The sequence below is a fragment of the Hyperolius riggenbachi genome, chromosome 1 (genome assembly GCF_040937935.1).
Source record: "Hyperolius riggenbachi isolate aHypRig1 chromosome 1, aHypRig1.pri, whole genome shotgun sequence".
Classification (NCBI taxonomy): Eukaryota; Metazoa; Chordata; class Amphibia; order Anura; family Hyperoliidae; genus Hyperolius; species Hyperolius riggenbachi.
This window is the reverse complement of record NC_090646.1, coordinates 384,968,681-384,984,098: the sequence shown is the minus strand read 5'-3', so window position 1 is coordinate 384,984,098 and position 15,418 is coordinate 384,968,681. Positions and strand designations below refer to the sequence as shown.

General features: G+C 42.9%; 1 protein-coding gene across 3 annotated transcripts in view; it reads right to left on the bottom strand.

Annotated features, from left to right (window-relative positions):
- The window catches only part of DENND4C (DENN domain containing 4C), a 125,838-nt gene that overhangs the window by 103,272 nt on the left and 7,148 nt on the right, over positions 1-15,418 (bottom strand). For all 3 annotated transcript variants that reach the window (XM_068234394.1, XM_068234396.1, XM_068234395.1), the window contains exon 2: positions 5,067-5,387. In XM_068234394.1, the coding sequence (XP_068090495.1) occupies positions 5,067-5,368 (302 nt within the window). In that variant the 5' untranslated portion in view covers positions 5,369-5,387. The remainder of the gene's footprint in view (positions 1-5,066; positions 5,388-15,418) is intronic.

Sequence of the window (15,418 nt, the reverse complement as noted above, 5' to 3'; positions counted from 1 at the left end):
TGCAGGCTAATTAGTCAGGAAGCAGCCGCTCGCGCGAGCGGCTGCTTCCTGTTAATTTACGGCGGGGGGCTCCGTGAATAGCCTGCGGGCCGCCGATCGCGGCTCGCAGGCTAAATGTAAACACAAGCGGAAATAATCCGCTTTGTTTACATTTGTACAACGCTGCTAACAGCAGCAGCGTTGTACCAGATCAGCGATCCCCGGCCAATCAGCGGCTGGGGATTGCTGTCACATGACAGGCAGGAGCCTGTTAGAGGCTGCACATGACAGATCCGTTCCTGTGCAGCCTCCAATCTCCGGGGAAGGGAGGGATGAGAGGGAGAATCCTGCGGTGGAGGGGGCTTTGAGGTGCCCCCCCGCCAGCCACACGCATTACATACAGGAGTGCTCCTGCTCCCGGGCTGGCTGCTATAAAAGACGTAACCGGTGACTAACATAAACTGACCTGGAATAGGAAGTCTGTAGGTCCTCTCTGCGCATGCTTCCTGGCTTCTTCCTCCCCTCCACATGTGAACCGCAATATGACGCGCGGCAGAGGGAGGGGGAAGAAGCCAGGAAGCCTGCGCAAACCCGCAGAGAGGACCCACAGGCTCCCTATTCAGAGTCACAGCACGATTTTATGCCAGAGTCACCGGTTACAACGTAATTTATAGCGGACAGCCAGGAAGCAGAGAGCAGGAGCACTTACATAAGGGGCAGGTGAGTGTCTCTACTGCCCTTTCATCCAAGAGGCATTGATCTACTAAAAATGTGCAATCAGTGGAGGCCTCTAGCCTTTTGTTGTGGCAAGAAAATAGTATAAATAAGTGACTGGATCTTCTCCACAGCCTAATCTTTTCAAGACACTTCTGACATCTAGCACTTGCAATTCTTCTTCTCTTTGTCATTAGAAGTTTGGTCAGAAAAGGATGGTTGACTTCTTGGGCTCTGTGAAAACTTGATCAAACATTTGGGTAGATAGGTGAGAGGCGATCTAAATGTAAGTTTCACCAGAAAGATAGTAAGAAAATGGGCGTATTCATATCTCTGTGCTGTAACGGGCCGCAGAACTCCTGAGTCGTTTACATTTTTTTAGGCAAGGATATTGTTTAACTGAAGGAAAACCCTGATCAAGATCTACCATCTGCAGAATGTGGAACTCACCAACAACCTTTGTTACCACACTTTGTGTGTCCTCTCTATTGCCATAGACTGTAAGGTCGCAAGGAAGGGCAACTTTGCCAACTGTATCTTGAAACTGCTGTTTTTGTATTGAAGCACATTTTGGACTAACAGCCATCCTTGAGTTGTACTTCCTTTGTCTTACGGTATGCACGGTATGCACACATCTTGTAATTATATCATACAACGCTATGGAAGATGACTGCGCTATATAAAACCAATACAAGCAATATTAATTATAAAGGATGGAAATAGATGGCTAACTAGTTTGTGTTCATATGGTCTTATGAGCGTGTAGGCCCTGTCAAATGTAACTGTTGTCCATGATTTATCTTATACATTTCAGCAACATGTACATTTTTTACATGCATTTTGTATGAAAGTATGTAAAAGATGTGGCAGTATAGAAACAAAACAAGGGGGGAAAATACCTAAGTAATTATGGTTATGTAACTCAGTATTTCGTTCTTGGCTTATGGTGACTCAGTCAAGACATATGGAAAATTGACCAAACTGGGCATACAGATACATTAACAGTGTATCAGGAATCAAAAAATTCAACACAACAGGTTGATGCCCATCTTGCCACAGAATTGTGGTTAATAACAGGAGACAATCCCAACACCCACCCCTGAAACAAACGCACCCGCCACCCTCGTCATCTCTGGGATCAGTTGTCTACCACTGAACTATTTTTATGAGATCTCTAGCCTACCCAAAGTCCCCTGAAGCTGTTCCATAAGATACCATTTAGTATATTTAAAATGTTCCATTAGGTCCCAAAGTTCGTTCCTGGAGTGAGAGGCAAGAATAAACCGCTTCCATTTTTTGAAGAAAAAAAAAAAAAAAAAAACTTATGAGTAATTGTCTCCAGCTTGTCTTGATGAAAGAGGAGAGAGCTTCTCCTTTACATCCCACACAGACGGTGCACTGGGATAAATCCATTTATTAGAAAAATCACTTTGCGAGAGCCAATGAAGATCAAATGGGCCAACGTGCTCGGAGTGCAAGTAATATCAACTTGTGGCTCTCATGTGTGGGGACAGGGTCCAATACAATTAAACAATAGCAATAACTGAATTGTACAGAATTGTAAAGAAAGATTTGATATAGGAAAGCACCTTGTTTTAAAAAGACCCTATGACGGAACATAACCAAAGACTGTAATATAAATCTGCATTGGGCAAGAAGCACTTGAGACACATCGGCGAGTAATATGAAGGAAGATCCTTATATTTGATATTGAAGGCATATTTCGCCCACTAAATGTAGTGCTGCCCATAATTATTCATACCCCTGGTAAATTTTGGCTTAAAGTTACTTTTATTCAACCAGCAAGTACGTTTTTTGATGGGAAATGACATAGGTGTCTCCTATGGTTATGAATAATTTTGAACTGGACACTTTTTGCTCAAATGTAAATAAAAGCTGAGAAATGGTTTTTTTTTTTCCACAGTAATGCCTCTTGTACATCGTTTTATCTTTTGGGAGACACCCATGTCATTTACCATCAAAAAATTACTTGCTGGTTGAATAAAAGTAACTAAGTCAAAATTTTCCAGGGGTATGAATAATTATGGGCAGCACTGTAAGTTCTCTCCAGCTTTCTCCTGGAATTATCTTATGGACCAGTCTATATCCCTCCAAAATTTTCCTTTCTATATTTTCCCCTGCAATATCTTTAGACCATCTTGTTAGATTGTTCTGTGCCTTGGTGGGTAACTTAATTTGCTGTCATTTGGCATGAATAGTGGATAATGAGACCTGTGGCACATTAGGGGACAGGAATTCATCAAATCCATCAAGGGAGGCCAATGCAGAGATATTGTGGAGTTTACTCTGTACATAAGACCGCAGCTGGCCATAATAGAGAAAATGACCAGGTAAATTCATTTTAGCCCGAATCTCTTTGAAAGATAGCAGTCTGTCTCCTTGTAAATCGCAGTTGCCCCAAGCTCTCCATGCCTCTATCCTGCCACTTCAAAAATCCAGCATGGACTAGACTAGCTGGGAAGCCCAAGTGTCCCCACAGGGGCGTATATTTCGACATTTGTGCAGGAGCAGAGAACCACTTCCTCAGCTCCCTCCATGCTCTTACGGGGTCTTTAATTACCCGACTATGCTTAAGTTTTAAAGGCATATTCTTTTGACGTGTGCAGTAATCCCGCCAAAGACCAGGGCTCTGAGAAGGAAGATTCTAAATAATAGTTTGAGTACATGCTTGTTTTGTTCAGCCAATCCGACATGTCTTGTAAAGCATGCCATACTGTACTGGCAGATTTATCTGCAAATTTTCCCAGCTAGTAGAATGGCTTCTATTGGGCGAGTCCCAAACTGCTTGCAGTCTAGTACAATGTGATAACTGCAGTAAAGGGTGTGCCCTGTAGTATGTCTCATCTTCCTCAGAACAGCTTGCTGCCTACAACCTAATGCCAGCCACTGTCTAACTGTCCTCAGAGGGGCTTACAATCTAATCCCGGTTATAGTTCATTATGGGAGGTACAGTGGTCTCAGAGATTATTATGGTGAGCAAATTATCAGTCCTTCTGTTCTGCACATGTTACACCATTATTGGTACAGTGCATTTCTTGTACCAGCCCCTCCACCATGTCTCACAGAAAGGCCGATAACCTTGCTCCTGAAATCCCCATGGCTTTACTATAGCAGAATGCCGGAAGCACTATTACGATACCCTCGCGCCTAAATTACCCTCCCAGTATGCAGCTATATTGTAGCCTAGCACCTATCTCTGCTTTCAAATTACGATACTTACGATACCCAGAACCTACACGAAATCCCTAATTACTCAAACCCCCTCTCCCCAGATTATTTTATAGCCAGGCACCAATTTTCGCGGCCTCGCAGCTCCGCCAATAGCCAGAGTTTGCCTGTACAAATTACATACTGGGGGCTGATATAGCCAATAATTACTTAGCAACCTATAGCTGTGCCCAAATTACAATGTGCCCCTTGGGCTAATTTTATCAGTTTAGGTCTAGATACTATAGGTTACTGGAAATGTAGATAGGAAATATGCTCTTTACATACCCTCCCAGCTCTAAAGGTTCTGTAGTGCAGATGTGCAAGCCAAAGAGCTATGAACAGTCTACAGAGCGAAGTGCGCAGCACACCATCACTTGAAATGTAGATAAGAAATCCACTCTTTACACACCTACAGACTCTAAAAGTTGTAGTGCAAGTGGTGTGGACATTGGAAAGTTTTACAAGGTTATTATCAGAACAGTTATTTGTAGGGGTGCTAATTTTCCAACTTTGTTGTGAATCGTGTGCAGCTTAAAACTGAACCAGCCAAATTCAGTAGCTGATGACTCTGGCTAAGTTTCAAGCTGCATGCTATTCGCAACTAACGTTGACAATTTGTATCTATCTCTAATTAGGAGTGAGCTGTAAAGCGGCGACCTATTGCCGTTTTATAAATAGCCAAGCGTGAACTTTTGCTTCTACAAGAGAAGCTGAAGTCTTGAGATAACTCAAAGACAAAAACCGAGAGCCACTTATAGTGTAGTAATCTGGGACAGAGGTATGATAAAGTGTGCAAATGGGTTCTCACACACCAAGGTCAACTGCAAAGAAACCAGACACCATGACATGTGGATCACAAACCAATCCACACTGTATGCAACAACTCTCTCTCTACACCTTATCTTCTGTGTGTGTAATACATTATTTTATCTTACAAAAACCAGACAGGAGAAAAGCAACCACTTGGGAAAGAGACAAATGCATACATCCTCACACAGACATTTTCTCAACCCTGAAGACATGAAATTCTGACATTTGGTCACCAAAATGAATGAATCCCATTTTGTTTATTTTTTTTGTTTTGTATTGGGTTTTTTTTGGGGGGGGGGGGAGGTTATGAAAGAAAGCCGCCCAACACTTACCCAACATCTGTCAGCGGAGATTTCCCCTTCTCACGTTTGTAACAAACAAAGAGTTCTGGGCTCTTCAGACTGCCGTGATTGAGATTTGCTTGAAGACCAGTTGGTGTGAGTTCAATGCATGTATACCCCTCTGGAACAGTCTCGCCAGCTGTTCTGTTTATAATGACAATGTCTGTGATTGGAGCTTTGGGGCCTACTGCTTTGGTCTCCAAACGTCCCACATCATGGTCCAAGAGCTTGGAGGTGTCTGTCAGTCCTGCTACTACAAAGTAATCTACAACCCGAGGACCTTTATCTTCCATTATGTCTGCAGCCAGCCGTCTGCCAAAAAAAAAATAGGATATCTAGGTCAGTTTAAAACAAGTGTTTTCATATTGTACACATAAGCAATCTGTTTTATACATTTTTAAAGCCTCGTCTACACGAGGAGATGTGGAGGCGATGTTCCTTATCAATCGAGCCGCTGATGCAGCTTGATTGATAAGATCCGTCAGGTCCGATTTTGCCCCCGCCGCCGATTCCCTGCTCGTTCCCCACGAGGGGACAATGGCAGGGAATCAAGCAGAAGATAAGAGGAGCGGCGCGAGGACGGATCGAATCCGACGCACGCGCGGGCGAGCGGGGACGCAGCGGGGATGCGGAAGAGGCGAAACGGCGGCTAATCGAGCTTAAAGCTCAACACACCATACAATCTTGGTTGTACAGATTTACCAAATCTATGTAGTATAAGGGCCAACAGATTGAAAATACCTGGAATGATTGATTGGATAAACTCTTATACTAAATGAAAGTGGTAAGATTGTACAACCAAGATTGTATGGTGTGTGTGCTTTAGACATTTATTTCAGGTGACTGTGGTCTGTGTTTTTGGTTTTAACTAGTAACCATTTTTTGGTACTTACATATTATCCCTTCTGCAGAGTTTGGCAGCTTCTTGTTTAAGTTCTGTTTGCCCCCTTATCAAGATCTTACCATTTTAGAAAACTGAGCCTTCCAGCTATCGAGCCTTCCCATTCTTCTCCTGCTCCCCTTGTTCCACTGCAGGCTCCTTCATTTAAATCTCCCACTGCTGGAGGCTTAGGAAGTCTTCGGGAGCCCGCAAGAACAGTATGGAGCGGCCTGTCTTCTGAAGCCTCCCGCAGCAGAAGAGAGCAGTCTACAACCCATCAGAGGGGTACTAATGGGGAGCCAGTGGTGGAATGTGGGCACCAGGAGAGGAATGGGAAGGCTCTATAGCAGAGTTCCCAAACCCTATCCTCAAGGCCCACCAAAAGAACATGTTTTGCAGGAAACCACACACAATCACAGGTGGAGTAATTAGTGTTGCAGCAGAGCTGATTAACTACCTCTGTGGATTTATACAAAACATGCAGTGTTGGTGGGCCTTGAGGACAGGGTTGGGGAACTTTGCTCTATAGGACCCAGAGCCTTCTCTCTGCTTTGTCGAGTATCTGATCACTTAAACAGACCCCGAGGAAAGAGGGATCAGCAGAACTGCCAGGCAACTAGTATTGTGTAAAAGGAAGTAAATATGGCAGTCTACTTTTCTCTCTCACCTCGTGTTCTCTTTAAGACTCCCTTCAAGGATTCACTTATTGTTGACATATGCAGATGAGTTATTGTATCATTTCTGTGTAATAAATAAATAAATAACCAAATAGAATATTTGTGTTTTATTTGTTTAACCAGTGTTTTTTTCATCTGTTTTTAGGACTTGTTTGAAAATGAGTTGACGCTTTAGATCATATTCATATAAAGTGTGTGTCATCATAAAAAGGAAATTAGTCACTTGGCACTTTCTCCAAATCCTAAAAATGTAGAAAACATAAAACATTAAAAATGTGCTGTCTCCACAAAGCACCATGTTTATAAAAGGATTTTAGTAAAATGTCTGCTATCAGTTCTGTTTATTTTTGGCAGCATAAAATGACAGATAAATTGGAAGCACATTTTTCCTGCTTGATGCAAAATGTGTTGCAAAGTGGTCCAATCGATGCATTTTTGGCCAAACTGATTTGGTCCAATTTCAAGCAACACAAGAATCATCCTTATTTCTAAGCCATACCTTGTTCCTGTCCCAAAGTTACATGGTACCAGAAATCAATGCTGCAGTCTGGAATGCCCTTGCCCTTTAACCAACGGAGACTTGTCCATAACTAACGTACGTTATAGTCTGGGGCGTTGTCAGTTATGAAAGCAAGGTTTTTGTCCAGAGATTCCCTTACATTCCAACTCTAGGCAAAACAATTGAATACAGCTTCAGACCCTTCAACCCCACTGCCCACCCAATAACCAATGAAGTGTTTGACAAATACACAAACTGTAGCTAGACCGACACCAGAAACCAGGGCTGTGGAGTCGGAGTCGGAGTCGTGGAGTCGGGCAATTTTGGGTGCCTGGAGTCGGGAAAAAATGCACAGACTCAAACTCCGACTGAATTTGTAACTGTAATTAAAATAGAAAATATGATAAAATGTTCTATTTCTCAGATAATAGTCATTAAAAATAATGTATATATACAGTATATATACAGTAATAGCTGTGCTTAGTCCACAAAAATGAAATAAACCAATCAAAATTAGTTACTTGTGCTGCTTCAATAAAGCAGTCCCCATATTTTTAAAGTCAGATATACATATCTGATTGTGACTGTATATATGATGTGTACACAGGAATCTCTTATATATACTAAATAACATCTATGCTGTAAATATAAAGCCTGATGTGTAGCTGTGTCACTAATAGAGATGGTCAAGGAGATGGAAATAATTCTGCATTGATGCTGATTTATGCAAATGTATGCACTCCCTTTGCTGATGAAATCAAATAATTTGATATGTTATTAAAATTTGGTTTGGTGACTACAAATTAAAGGGTAACTGAGACGGATGAAAAGTAAAGTTTTATACATACCTGGGGCTTCCTCCAGCCCCCTTCAGGCTAATCAGTCCCTCACTGTCCTCCACCACCCGGATCTTCTGCTATGAGTCCTGGTAATTCAGCCAGTCAGCGATGTCCGGCCGCATGCCGCTCCCACAGCCAGGAACATTCTGTACCTGCGCAATAGTGCTGCACAGGTGTAGTATTCTCCTGGCGGCGGAGTGTGTGCATGCGCACTACCCCCAGACTGGCTCAAATACCTGGACTCATAGCAGAAGATCCACGTGGTGGAGGAGGACAACGAGGGACTGATTATCCTGAAGGCGGCTGGAGGAAGCTCCAGGTATGTATAAAACTTTAATTTCATCTGTCTCAGGTTTACTTTGTTACACAGTAGTACTATACTCTACATATGCACTCCCCACAGAGCTGCAGGTAATCCACTGAGAATGCTGTGCACATTGAACACAGAGGTGTTGTCTGTCACCCATAAACCTTGTTCAGATTGTGCATGAAGAATGTGTAATAGAGGAAGAATCTCCTCATTCCCCTGCAGAGTACCTGCACATCATTCTTACATGTACCCACACTTACATTGCCTAGAGCCTGATAGATGTTCTTTGTTCCGGTTTGTACCTTTTACAAGTACTCTTACCAAGGACTAGTTTTAGTCTAAAGGGAATAAATATAGTAGTCTACATATCCTTCTCACTTCCTTCTACATATCCTTCTCACAGTTGTCTTGTAAAATTCCTAAGCGTTGGCAGTTAAGAGACGAATTTCATGTTACATACTTTTAATCAACAAAATTGTAATATGCAAATTAGAGGAGTCGGAGTCGGTGGAATCCTAAACTGAGGAGTCGGAGTCGGTGGATTTTTGGACCGACTCCACAGCCCTGCCAGAAACTCAGAGGAAAAAGAACCCTGAATGGAAAAAAAAAAATAATGTATATAAAAGAAAGCACAGGAAATCAGGTACACTTTTCTGATCCCTTGGTGACCCTTCTCTAGGCTTCTACTCTCTCTTCTAACAATGGCCTCAATTCACTAAGCTTATCTCCTGTCTTTAATAACTCTTCTAGAGTTGTTACCATGGTGATAAGGCATGTAGTATTCAGGAAACATTTTACCTCAGGCAAACCTAAAAAGTTAACTCTTCTGTCTTTAAGTTAACTCTCCAATCCTTAAAATAACTCCAGAGTTAAAGACAGGCTGTTAATTAACTGAGTGTGAAATTAACTACAGAGGAGGTAAATTAACTACAGAGGAGGTAAATTAACTACAGAGGAGGTAAATTAACTACAGAGGAGGTAAATTAACTACAGAGGAGGTAAATTAACTACAGAGGAGGTAAATTAACTACAGAGGAGGTAAATTAACTACAGAGGAGGTAAATTAACTACAGAGGAGGTAAATTAACTACAGAGGAGGTAAATTAACTACAGAGGAGGTAAATTAAGGAATGAAGAGATAAGATAACTATCACTGTGTGGAGGTAAGTTTTCTCTTGCCTTATCTCCAGCATGATCTTAGTGAATTGAGGCCAATCTCTTCTAATACATCAGCGACATATGCTTGCAGGGTGATGGGGAAAGTGGATGGCCAGAGGGGATCCCTGAAGGATCTGGTAAATATTTTTTTTTTACCAAACTTGATGTTTTAAGTGTCATTGCTGACAACTCCACTGAGATGGTGGAGCAAAACTAGCATCAACAATGCTGGGACGGACAAAATCATCTGGAGTCCAAGCTAGTAATTCCATAGGGTATTCTTCTCCCTATTTTGTTCTTACCAGTTCCCATGACCCATATTTTCCTGTATTCTCCATTTCCTGCTACGTTTTCTACCCATTAGTTTGCAATTCAATAGAAAGTGAAGAGCTCAAGTATGAACACTCTCATAGGAAATCATTGCTCAAGCGCTTTCAAAGTGATTTCAAAAATCGCCAGCGCTAAAAAAAAACAAAAAAAAAAAAAAAAAAAAAAAAAAAAAAAAACAGATAACGCTCATAGTGTGAACAAGCCCTTACATTTGCCTCCAAATGTACATCGTTATGACTGAGTCCTATAACCAACAGCTATATAGCAAAAATTGTCTATCTAAACCAGTGGTCCTCAAACTAAGGCCCGCAGGCCGAATGTGGCCCCCTGAGGCTTTTTTTTACCAGCCCCCCACACAGAAAATGTATTACTTACAGATGCGGTCAGCTACATCTTTAAATATTGGTGGTCCGCATATGGAATAGCAGTGATAGCACCACCCATCCACATGGAAGCCAGAAAAGCAGTAATTTCGCTGGTTTCTAATCAAATTCCACATCAGGTGACACTGCTGTTCAATTGGACTGCAGGTTGTCACCTGGGTATGCTTCACTGTCAGTCCCGCAAAGACTTCTATGTCATCTTATGTATACTCCGGCCCCCCAACAGACTGAAGTATGTTGACCCAGCCCTTGACCCAAAACGTTTGAGGACCCCTGATCTAAACCATAGAAGTCAAACTCCGGCCCAGGGGGCCAAATATGGCCTGCAGAGCCATCAAGTTTGGCCCTCAAGTGATTATGTTTGGGCTTACTGTAGACCACCAGTGAAGCTATATTGGAGGTAAATCCCTAGATAACCAGGGAAGCCATATAGGGCGGGAGAGGAAAAACACTGGACACCAGGGAACTGTATAGGTGAGGAGGGTCACTAGACATCATGGGACAGTTTAGGAGTGGAAGTGGGGAATACTAGACACCAGGGAACTGTTTAGGGGTGGGAAGGGAACCAGTACAAACCAGAAAAAAAAAAAACTGTACAGGGGAGGGAAGGGGGCCACTCGACAGCAGGGAACCGTATAGGGGCTGGAGGGAGGACCACTGAAAACCACGGAACTGTATAGTGGAAGGAGGAAGGACCAGTAGGCAAAAAGAAACTGTTTAGGGGAGAGAGGAGGCATTAGACAGGCGTGAACTGGGAGGGGGTGGGGGGGCATTTTACACCAGAGAATTTAATAAGTGAGAGAGTTGGCCACTAGACATTGAGGTTGGCCCACGACTTGGTCCCAGTGACCAATTTTGGCACAATTTGTATTTGAGTTTGACACCCCTGACCTAAACCATCTGCTTCATCAATACTCAGATTAACCAACACACTACATACTGTACATGCTGGTAAGATTTGTCAAAGATCACAAAAACAATGTCTGTGTCCCGTCTGCTTTAAGCCAAATTACAGTTATCAGTAACAATCTAGTTAGCCTTCTAGGTTAGTTATAAATAGTTAAATAATAAACATGCCAGATTTGAGACTTTCAGCCCACGTGCTGATACAAATGGAGCTCTATAGCTTAATGTCAGTGACTTACTCATTTATTTTCAGGAATGGAATTTATGGCCGATTAGAGAGAGTTTACTTCTCATTTTTCTGTGTTATCTATAGCTACATCAATCTTTCAGATAGTAATCTAAGCATGTGATGCCATTATTAAACACCATGCATCAGCAAGAACAACTCAAATGCACTGCTTCTACTGGAATGAAGAGAACATTTTTATAAATAAAACAAAAAAATACAGTTGAGTTATTGTCTTGTAATCTCACAAGTACGGTTCTTCTGTAGTCAGAAGACAAAGCTTTCAAACCAGATAGAAAACTCAACGCCAGTTCATGGCGCACTGTAAGGGCCAGTTCCCACTGGCACTTTCTGGTAAATGGATCCATGAAAACAGATCCGATTTCCGTTCCAACAGATCCACTTCCATCCAGTTGGTTCAGTTCCATCCCCCGCACACCACCAAACTGCAGCACCAAACTTGTGGTCCGTTCAGCAATCCGTGGTCCGTTCACAGACCAATGTGAATGGATCCATAGGTTAACATTGGATCTGTTAGGATTCATTCCATTACAATTTGCTACAATGACTTAGGGCTCGTTTCCTTTCCATGCAGCGCAGAGCACCATGGCTCTGCACGGCGCGTCACTCCTGGCAGGGGGGGCGGGGCTTGTGATCCCATACATTATACTAAATGGGATTGTGGACTGAAGCACCCTGAAATGCAGGAAACCATGCGCGGCGATTCAGCGGTGAATTGCGCATGGATGGAAACGGCAGACAGTGCAGTCTATGTCCCTGCGATAGCGTTTCCATAAGCATATATGAAAGTGCACTATATGGAAACAAGTCCTTAGTGCCAGTGTGACCTGGGCCTAAAACTTCATGCATTGCATACATGCCTCTGTTGAGGATCCATTGCAGGTCCAGTGCAGAGGCACGATCGTTCATTTGATGAATGGCAAAACATTCCGCTGTCTGGGAAAATATGCACTGTTGTGTGGTAAGGCAGCAGACAGTAATGCAATTGATAAATGTGCAAATGCCTATAAGAAAGCATATACCAATTACAGCTGCTTCTCTGTATCTGGAAATTGCACTTCTGTGTTCTCTGGCGGTGCCCTCAATCAGCACAAAAATAAAGGCTCCTTCCCCTTCATATATAGTGGGATGCGAAAGTTTGGGCAACCTTGTTAATTGTCATGATTTTCCTGTTCAAATTGTTGGCTGTTATGATAAAAAAAAAAATGTAAGTTAAATATATCGTATAGGAGACAGACACACAGTGATATTTGAGAAGTGAAATAAAGTTGATTGGATTTACAGAAAGAGTGCAATAATTGTTTAAATAAAATTAGGCAGGTGCATAAATTTGGGCACTTATTTTATTGATTCCAAAACCTTTAGAACCAATTATTGGAACTCAAATGGCTTGGTAAGCTCAATGACCCCTGACCTACATAGGTGAATCCAATTATGAGAAAGCGTATTTAAGAGGGTTAATTGTAAGTTTCCCTCTTTTAATTTTCTCTGAAGAGTAGCAACATGGGAGTCTCAAAACAACTGTCAAATGACCTGAAGACAAAGATTGTTCACCTTCATGGTTTAGGAGAAGGATACAGAAAGCTGTCTCAGAGATTCCAGCTGTCTGTTTCCACAGTTAGGAACATATTGAGGAAATAGAAGACCACAGGATCAATTCAAGTTAAGGCTCGAAGTGGCAAACCAAGAAAAATCTCTGGGAATCTTGTCAAAGTTGAGGGACGCATGGATTCCACGCAGTATCAGCAGATTCTGGAGACCAATGTTCAGGAATCAGTGACAAAGCTGAAGCTGCGCCGGGGCTGGATCTTTCAACAAGACAACACCCCTAAACACTGCTCAAAATCCACTAAGGCATTCATGCAGAGGAACAAGTACAACATTCTGGAATGGCCATCTTAGTCCCCACCTAAATATAAAATTGTGCAGAATGTCAGGTTTTTTTTCTGCGTGCAAAAAACACATTTAGTGTGAACTAGCACATTGATTAACATGAGTTCAGAGTTTTTCTGTGCAGAAAACGTGCACGAAAACAGTTAGGTGTGTTCCCTGCCTGAAAGTAACGTTGTTACATCTCAATGTATTTCAAAGCATCCATGGAAGCACCTTTGTAAGCAATGTCTATACCACAGCTTGGAAGTATATCGGGGCAGCCCCACACTCCACATACAGGATGCACGAGGTACTGTACATCTCTCTCAGTTCAGGTGTCCTGTAAAGACCAAATTAAACCCTACACAACACATGCCCTAACACTCAGCTCTCCCAGTGACTCCACAATGCCTCTGACCAAGAAAGGTCTTATCTTTGCCTCACCAGTAGCTTTCCCCATCAAAGCTTAGGATAGCAAAGCCACTTCAGTTCCCTTCTAGCAATCCTAGCCCCCTATAGACCAACACTAGTCTACAGTAACCAGCAATGCCAGAAGAGGCACCAGAAACTAATTTGTGTAGTAAAGTGGAAAAGAATACTATTATCCATACAAGTACATTGGCAGCTAGTAGCTAGAAATCAGTCATCTGTGGGACACTATCCTAATGCTCAACACACTATACAATCTTGGTTGTACAGATTTACCAAATCTATGTAGTATAAGAGCTTATCCAATCAGTCATTCAAGGTGTTTTCAATCTGTTGGCCCTTATACTACAGAGATTTGGTAAATCTGTACAACCAAGATTGTATGGTGTGTGTTGAGCCTTACAGCGAGATATATCTGATAAAATTCAAACATTTGCACAGCTGCTAAGTCGATAAAGAGGAAAATTGCAGTCTTTTAAAGGAATTTTCAAGTTATTTTTAACCTAAAAAAGTCAAAAGATGTGGGAACAGAGGAATACGCTACAATGAAAAGATCTCATCATTGGTTTTTCTCTGGGGGGGGGGGGGGGGGGGGGTATTGAGCTGATAAAGCAGCCTTCTCAATTCTGAAGTTTCTAGGAATTACATACCTTTTTGCCTGTTAATCTACAAAGACTCATGTAAAGCAGATCTTTTAAGTGGTTTTAAAGGAAACCCGAGGGCCCTTTCACACTGAGGCGATGCAATATTTTTAGCACACACCACTGCCGGGCAATGAAAGTCTTGGAGACGTTCATACTTGCACAGTATGGCATGACACAAGTGACATTTTCGCCACATCCCCAACGCAGGTCAAGAACTATGTTACTGCTACGGTTTGCTTCGATCTGCATCGGCCCGGAAGTCATGTTAGTCTATGGCGACGCATGCACGGAAGCGTATTTTACCATTTCCACATACCGGAAGCAGCAAGTGACGGCAAGAGCGTATCACTTCCTGCTTGGCCGGTGGCCAGACAGGGAACACCACGTAATAGTGCGGTGTTCCCTATAGACCCGTTTTTGACAATGCGATGCAGTGCATCGGGCACAACGCACCGCATCACTGATGCTGGTTTCCAGTCACAACAACAACAAAAAAAAATACATACCTGGGGCTTCCTCCAGCCCCCTCCGGCCTGATCGCTCCCATGCCATAGTCTACTGACTCCCCGTTCGCCCGCAATTGGCCATGGAAGGTTGTACAGCCAACTGCGCATGCGTGGCCTGGCCGCCTGCTCCCGCTACGTTCACACCGCCATGAGCGTTCTGCACCTGCACAGTACTACTGAGCAGGCAGAGAAAGCTTCCGAGGACGGGAGCGAGACGGGGAGCACACATGGCCGGACTGCGCCTGCTCCGACTGGAGGATTTCCTGGGGCTAATTGCGGGCGAACAGGGAGTCAGAAGAGGATGGTGTGGGATAGATCAGGCTGGAGGGGGCTAAAGAAAGCCCCAGGTGTGGTGATATATTGAGGTGCTGATGATATTAGGGAATACAGGAACATATTTCTATCATTTTGCTATCTGCTGTGTATCTTTCAGAGGTGGATGTCAGCCAGCCTGGCTTGAAGTTATTGGCAGCTAGCTTCAAGGACTGTTTAATGCGATTGTGTGTGTTTGTCGTGTTTGTCAATAGACCGATATTAGCATACAGTTTCTCTGGACAGCCAGAAATAGGTAATGAGGCTCCCTTTTGTCTGCTACCCTGCAAATGTGTGGCATTGCTTTGATCTTTTGTATTAATGTAGACGGCTGCCTGTTGGTCAGAACAA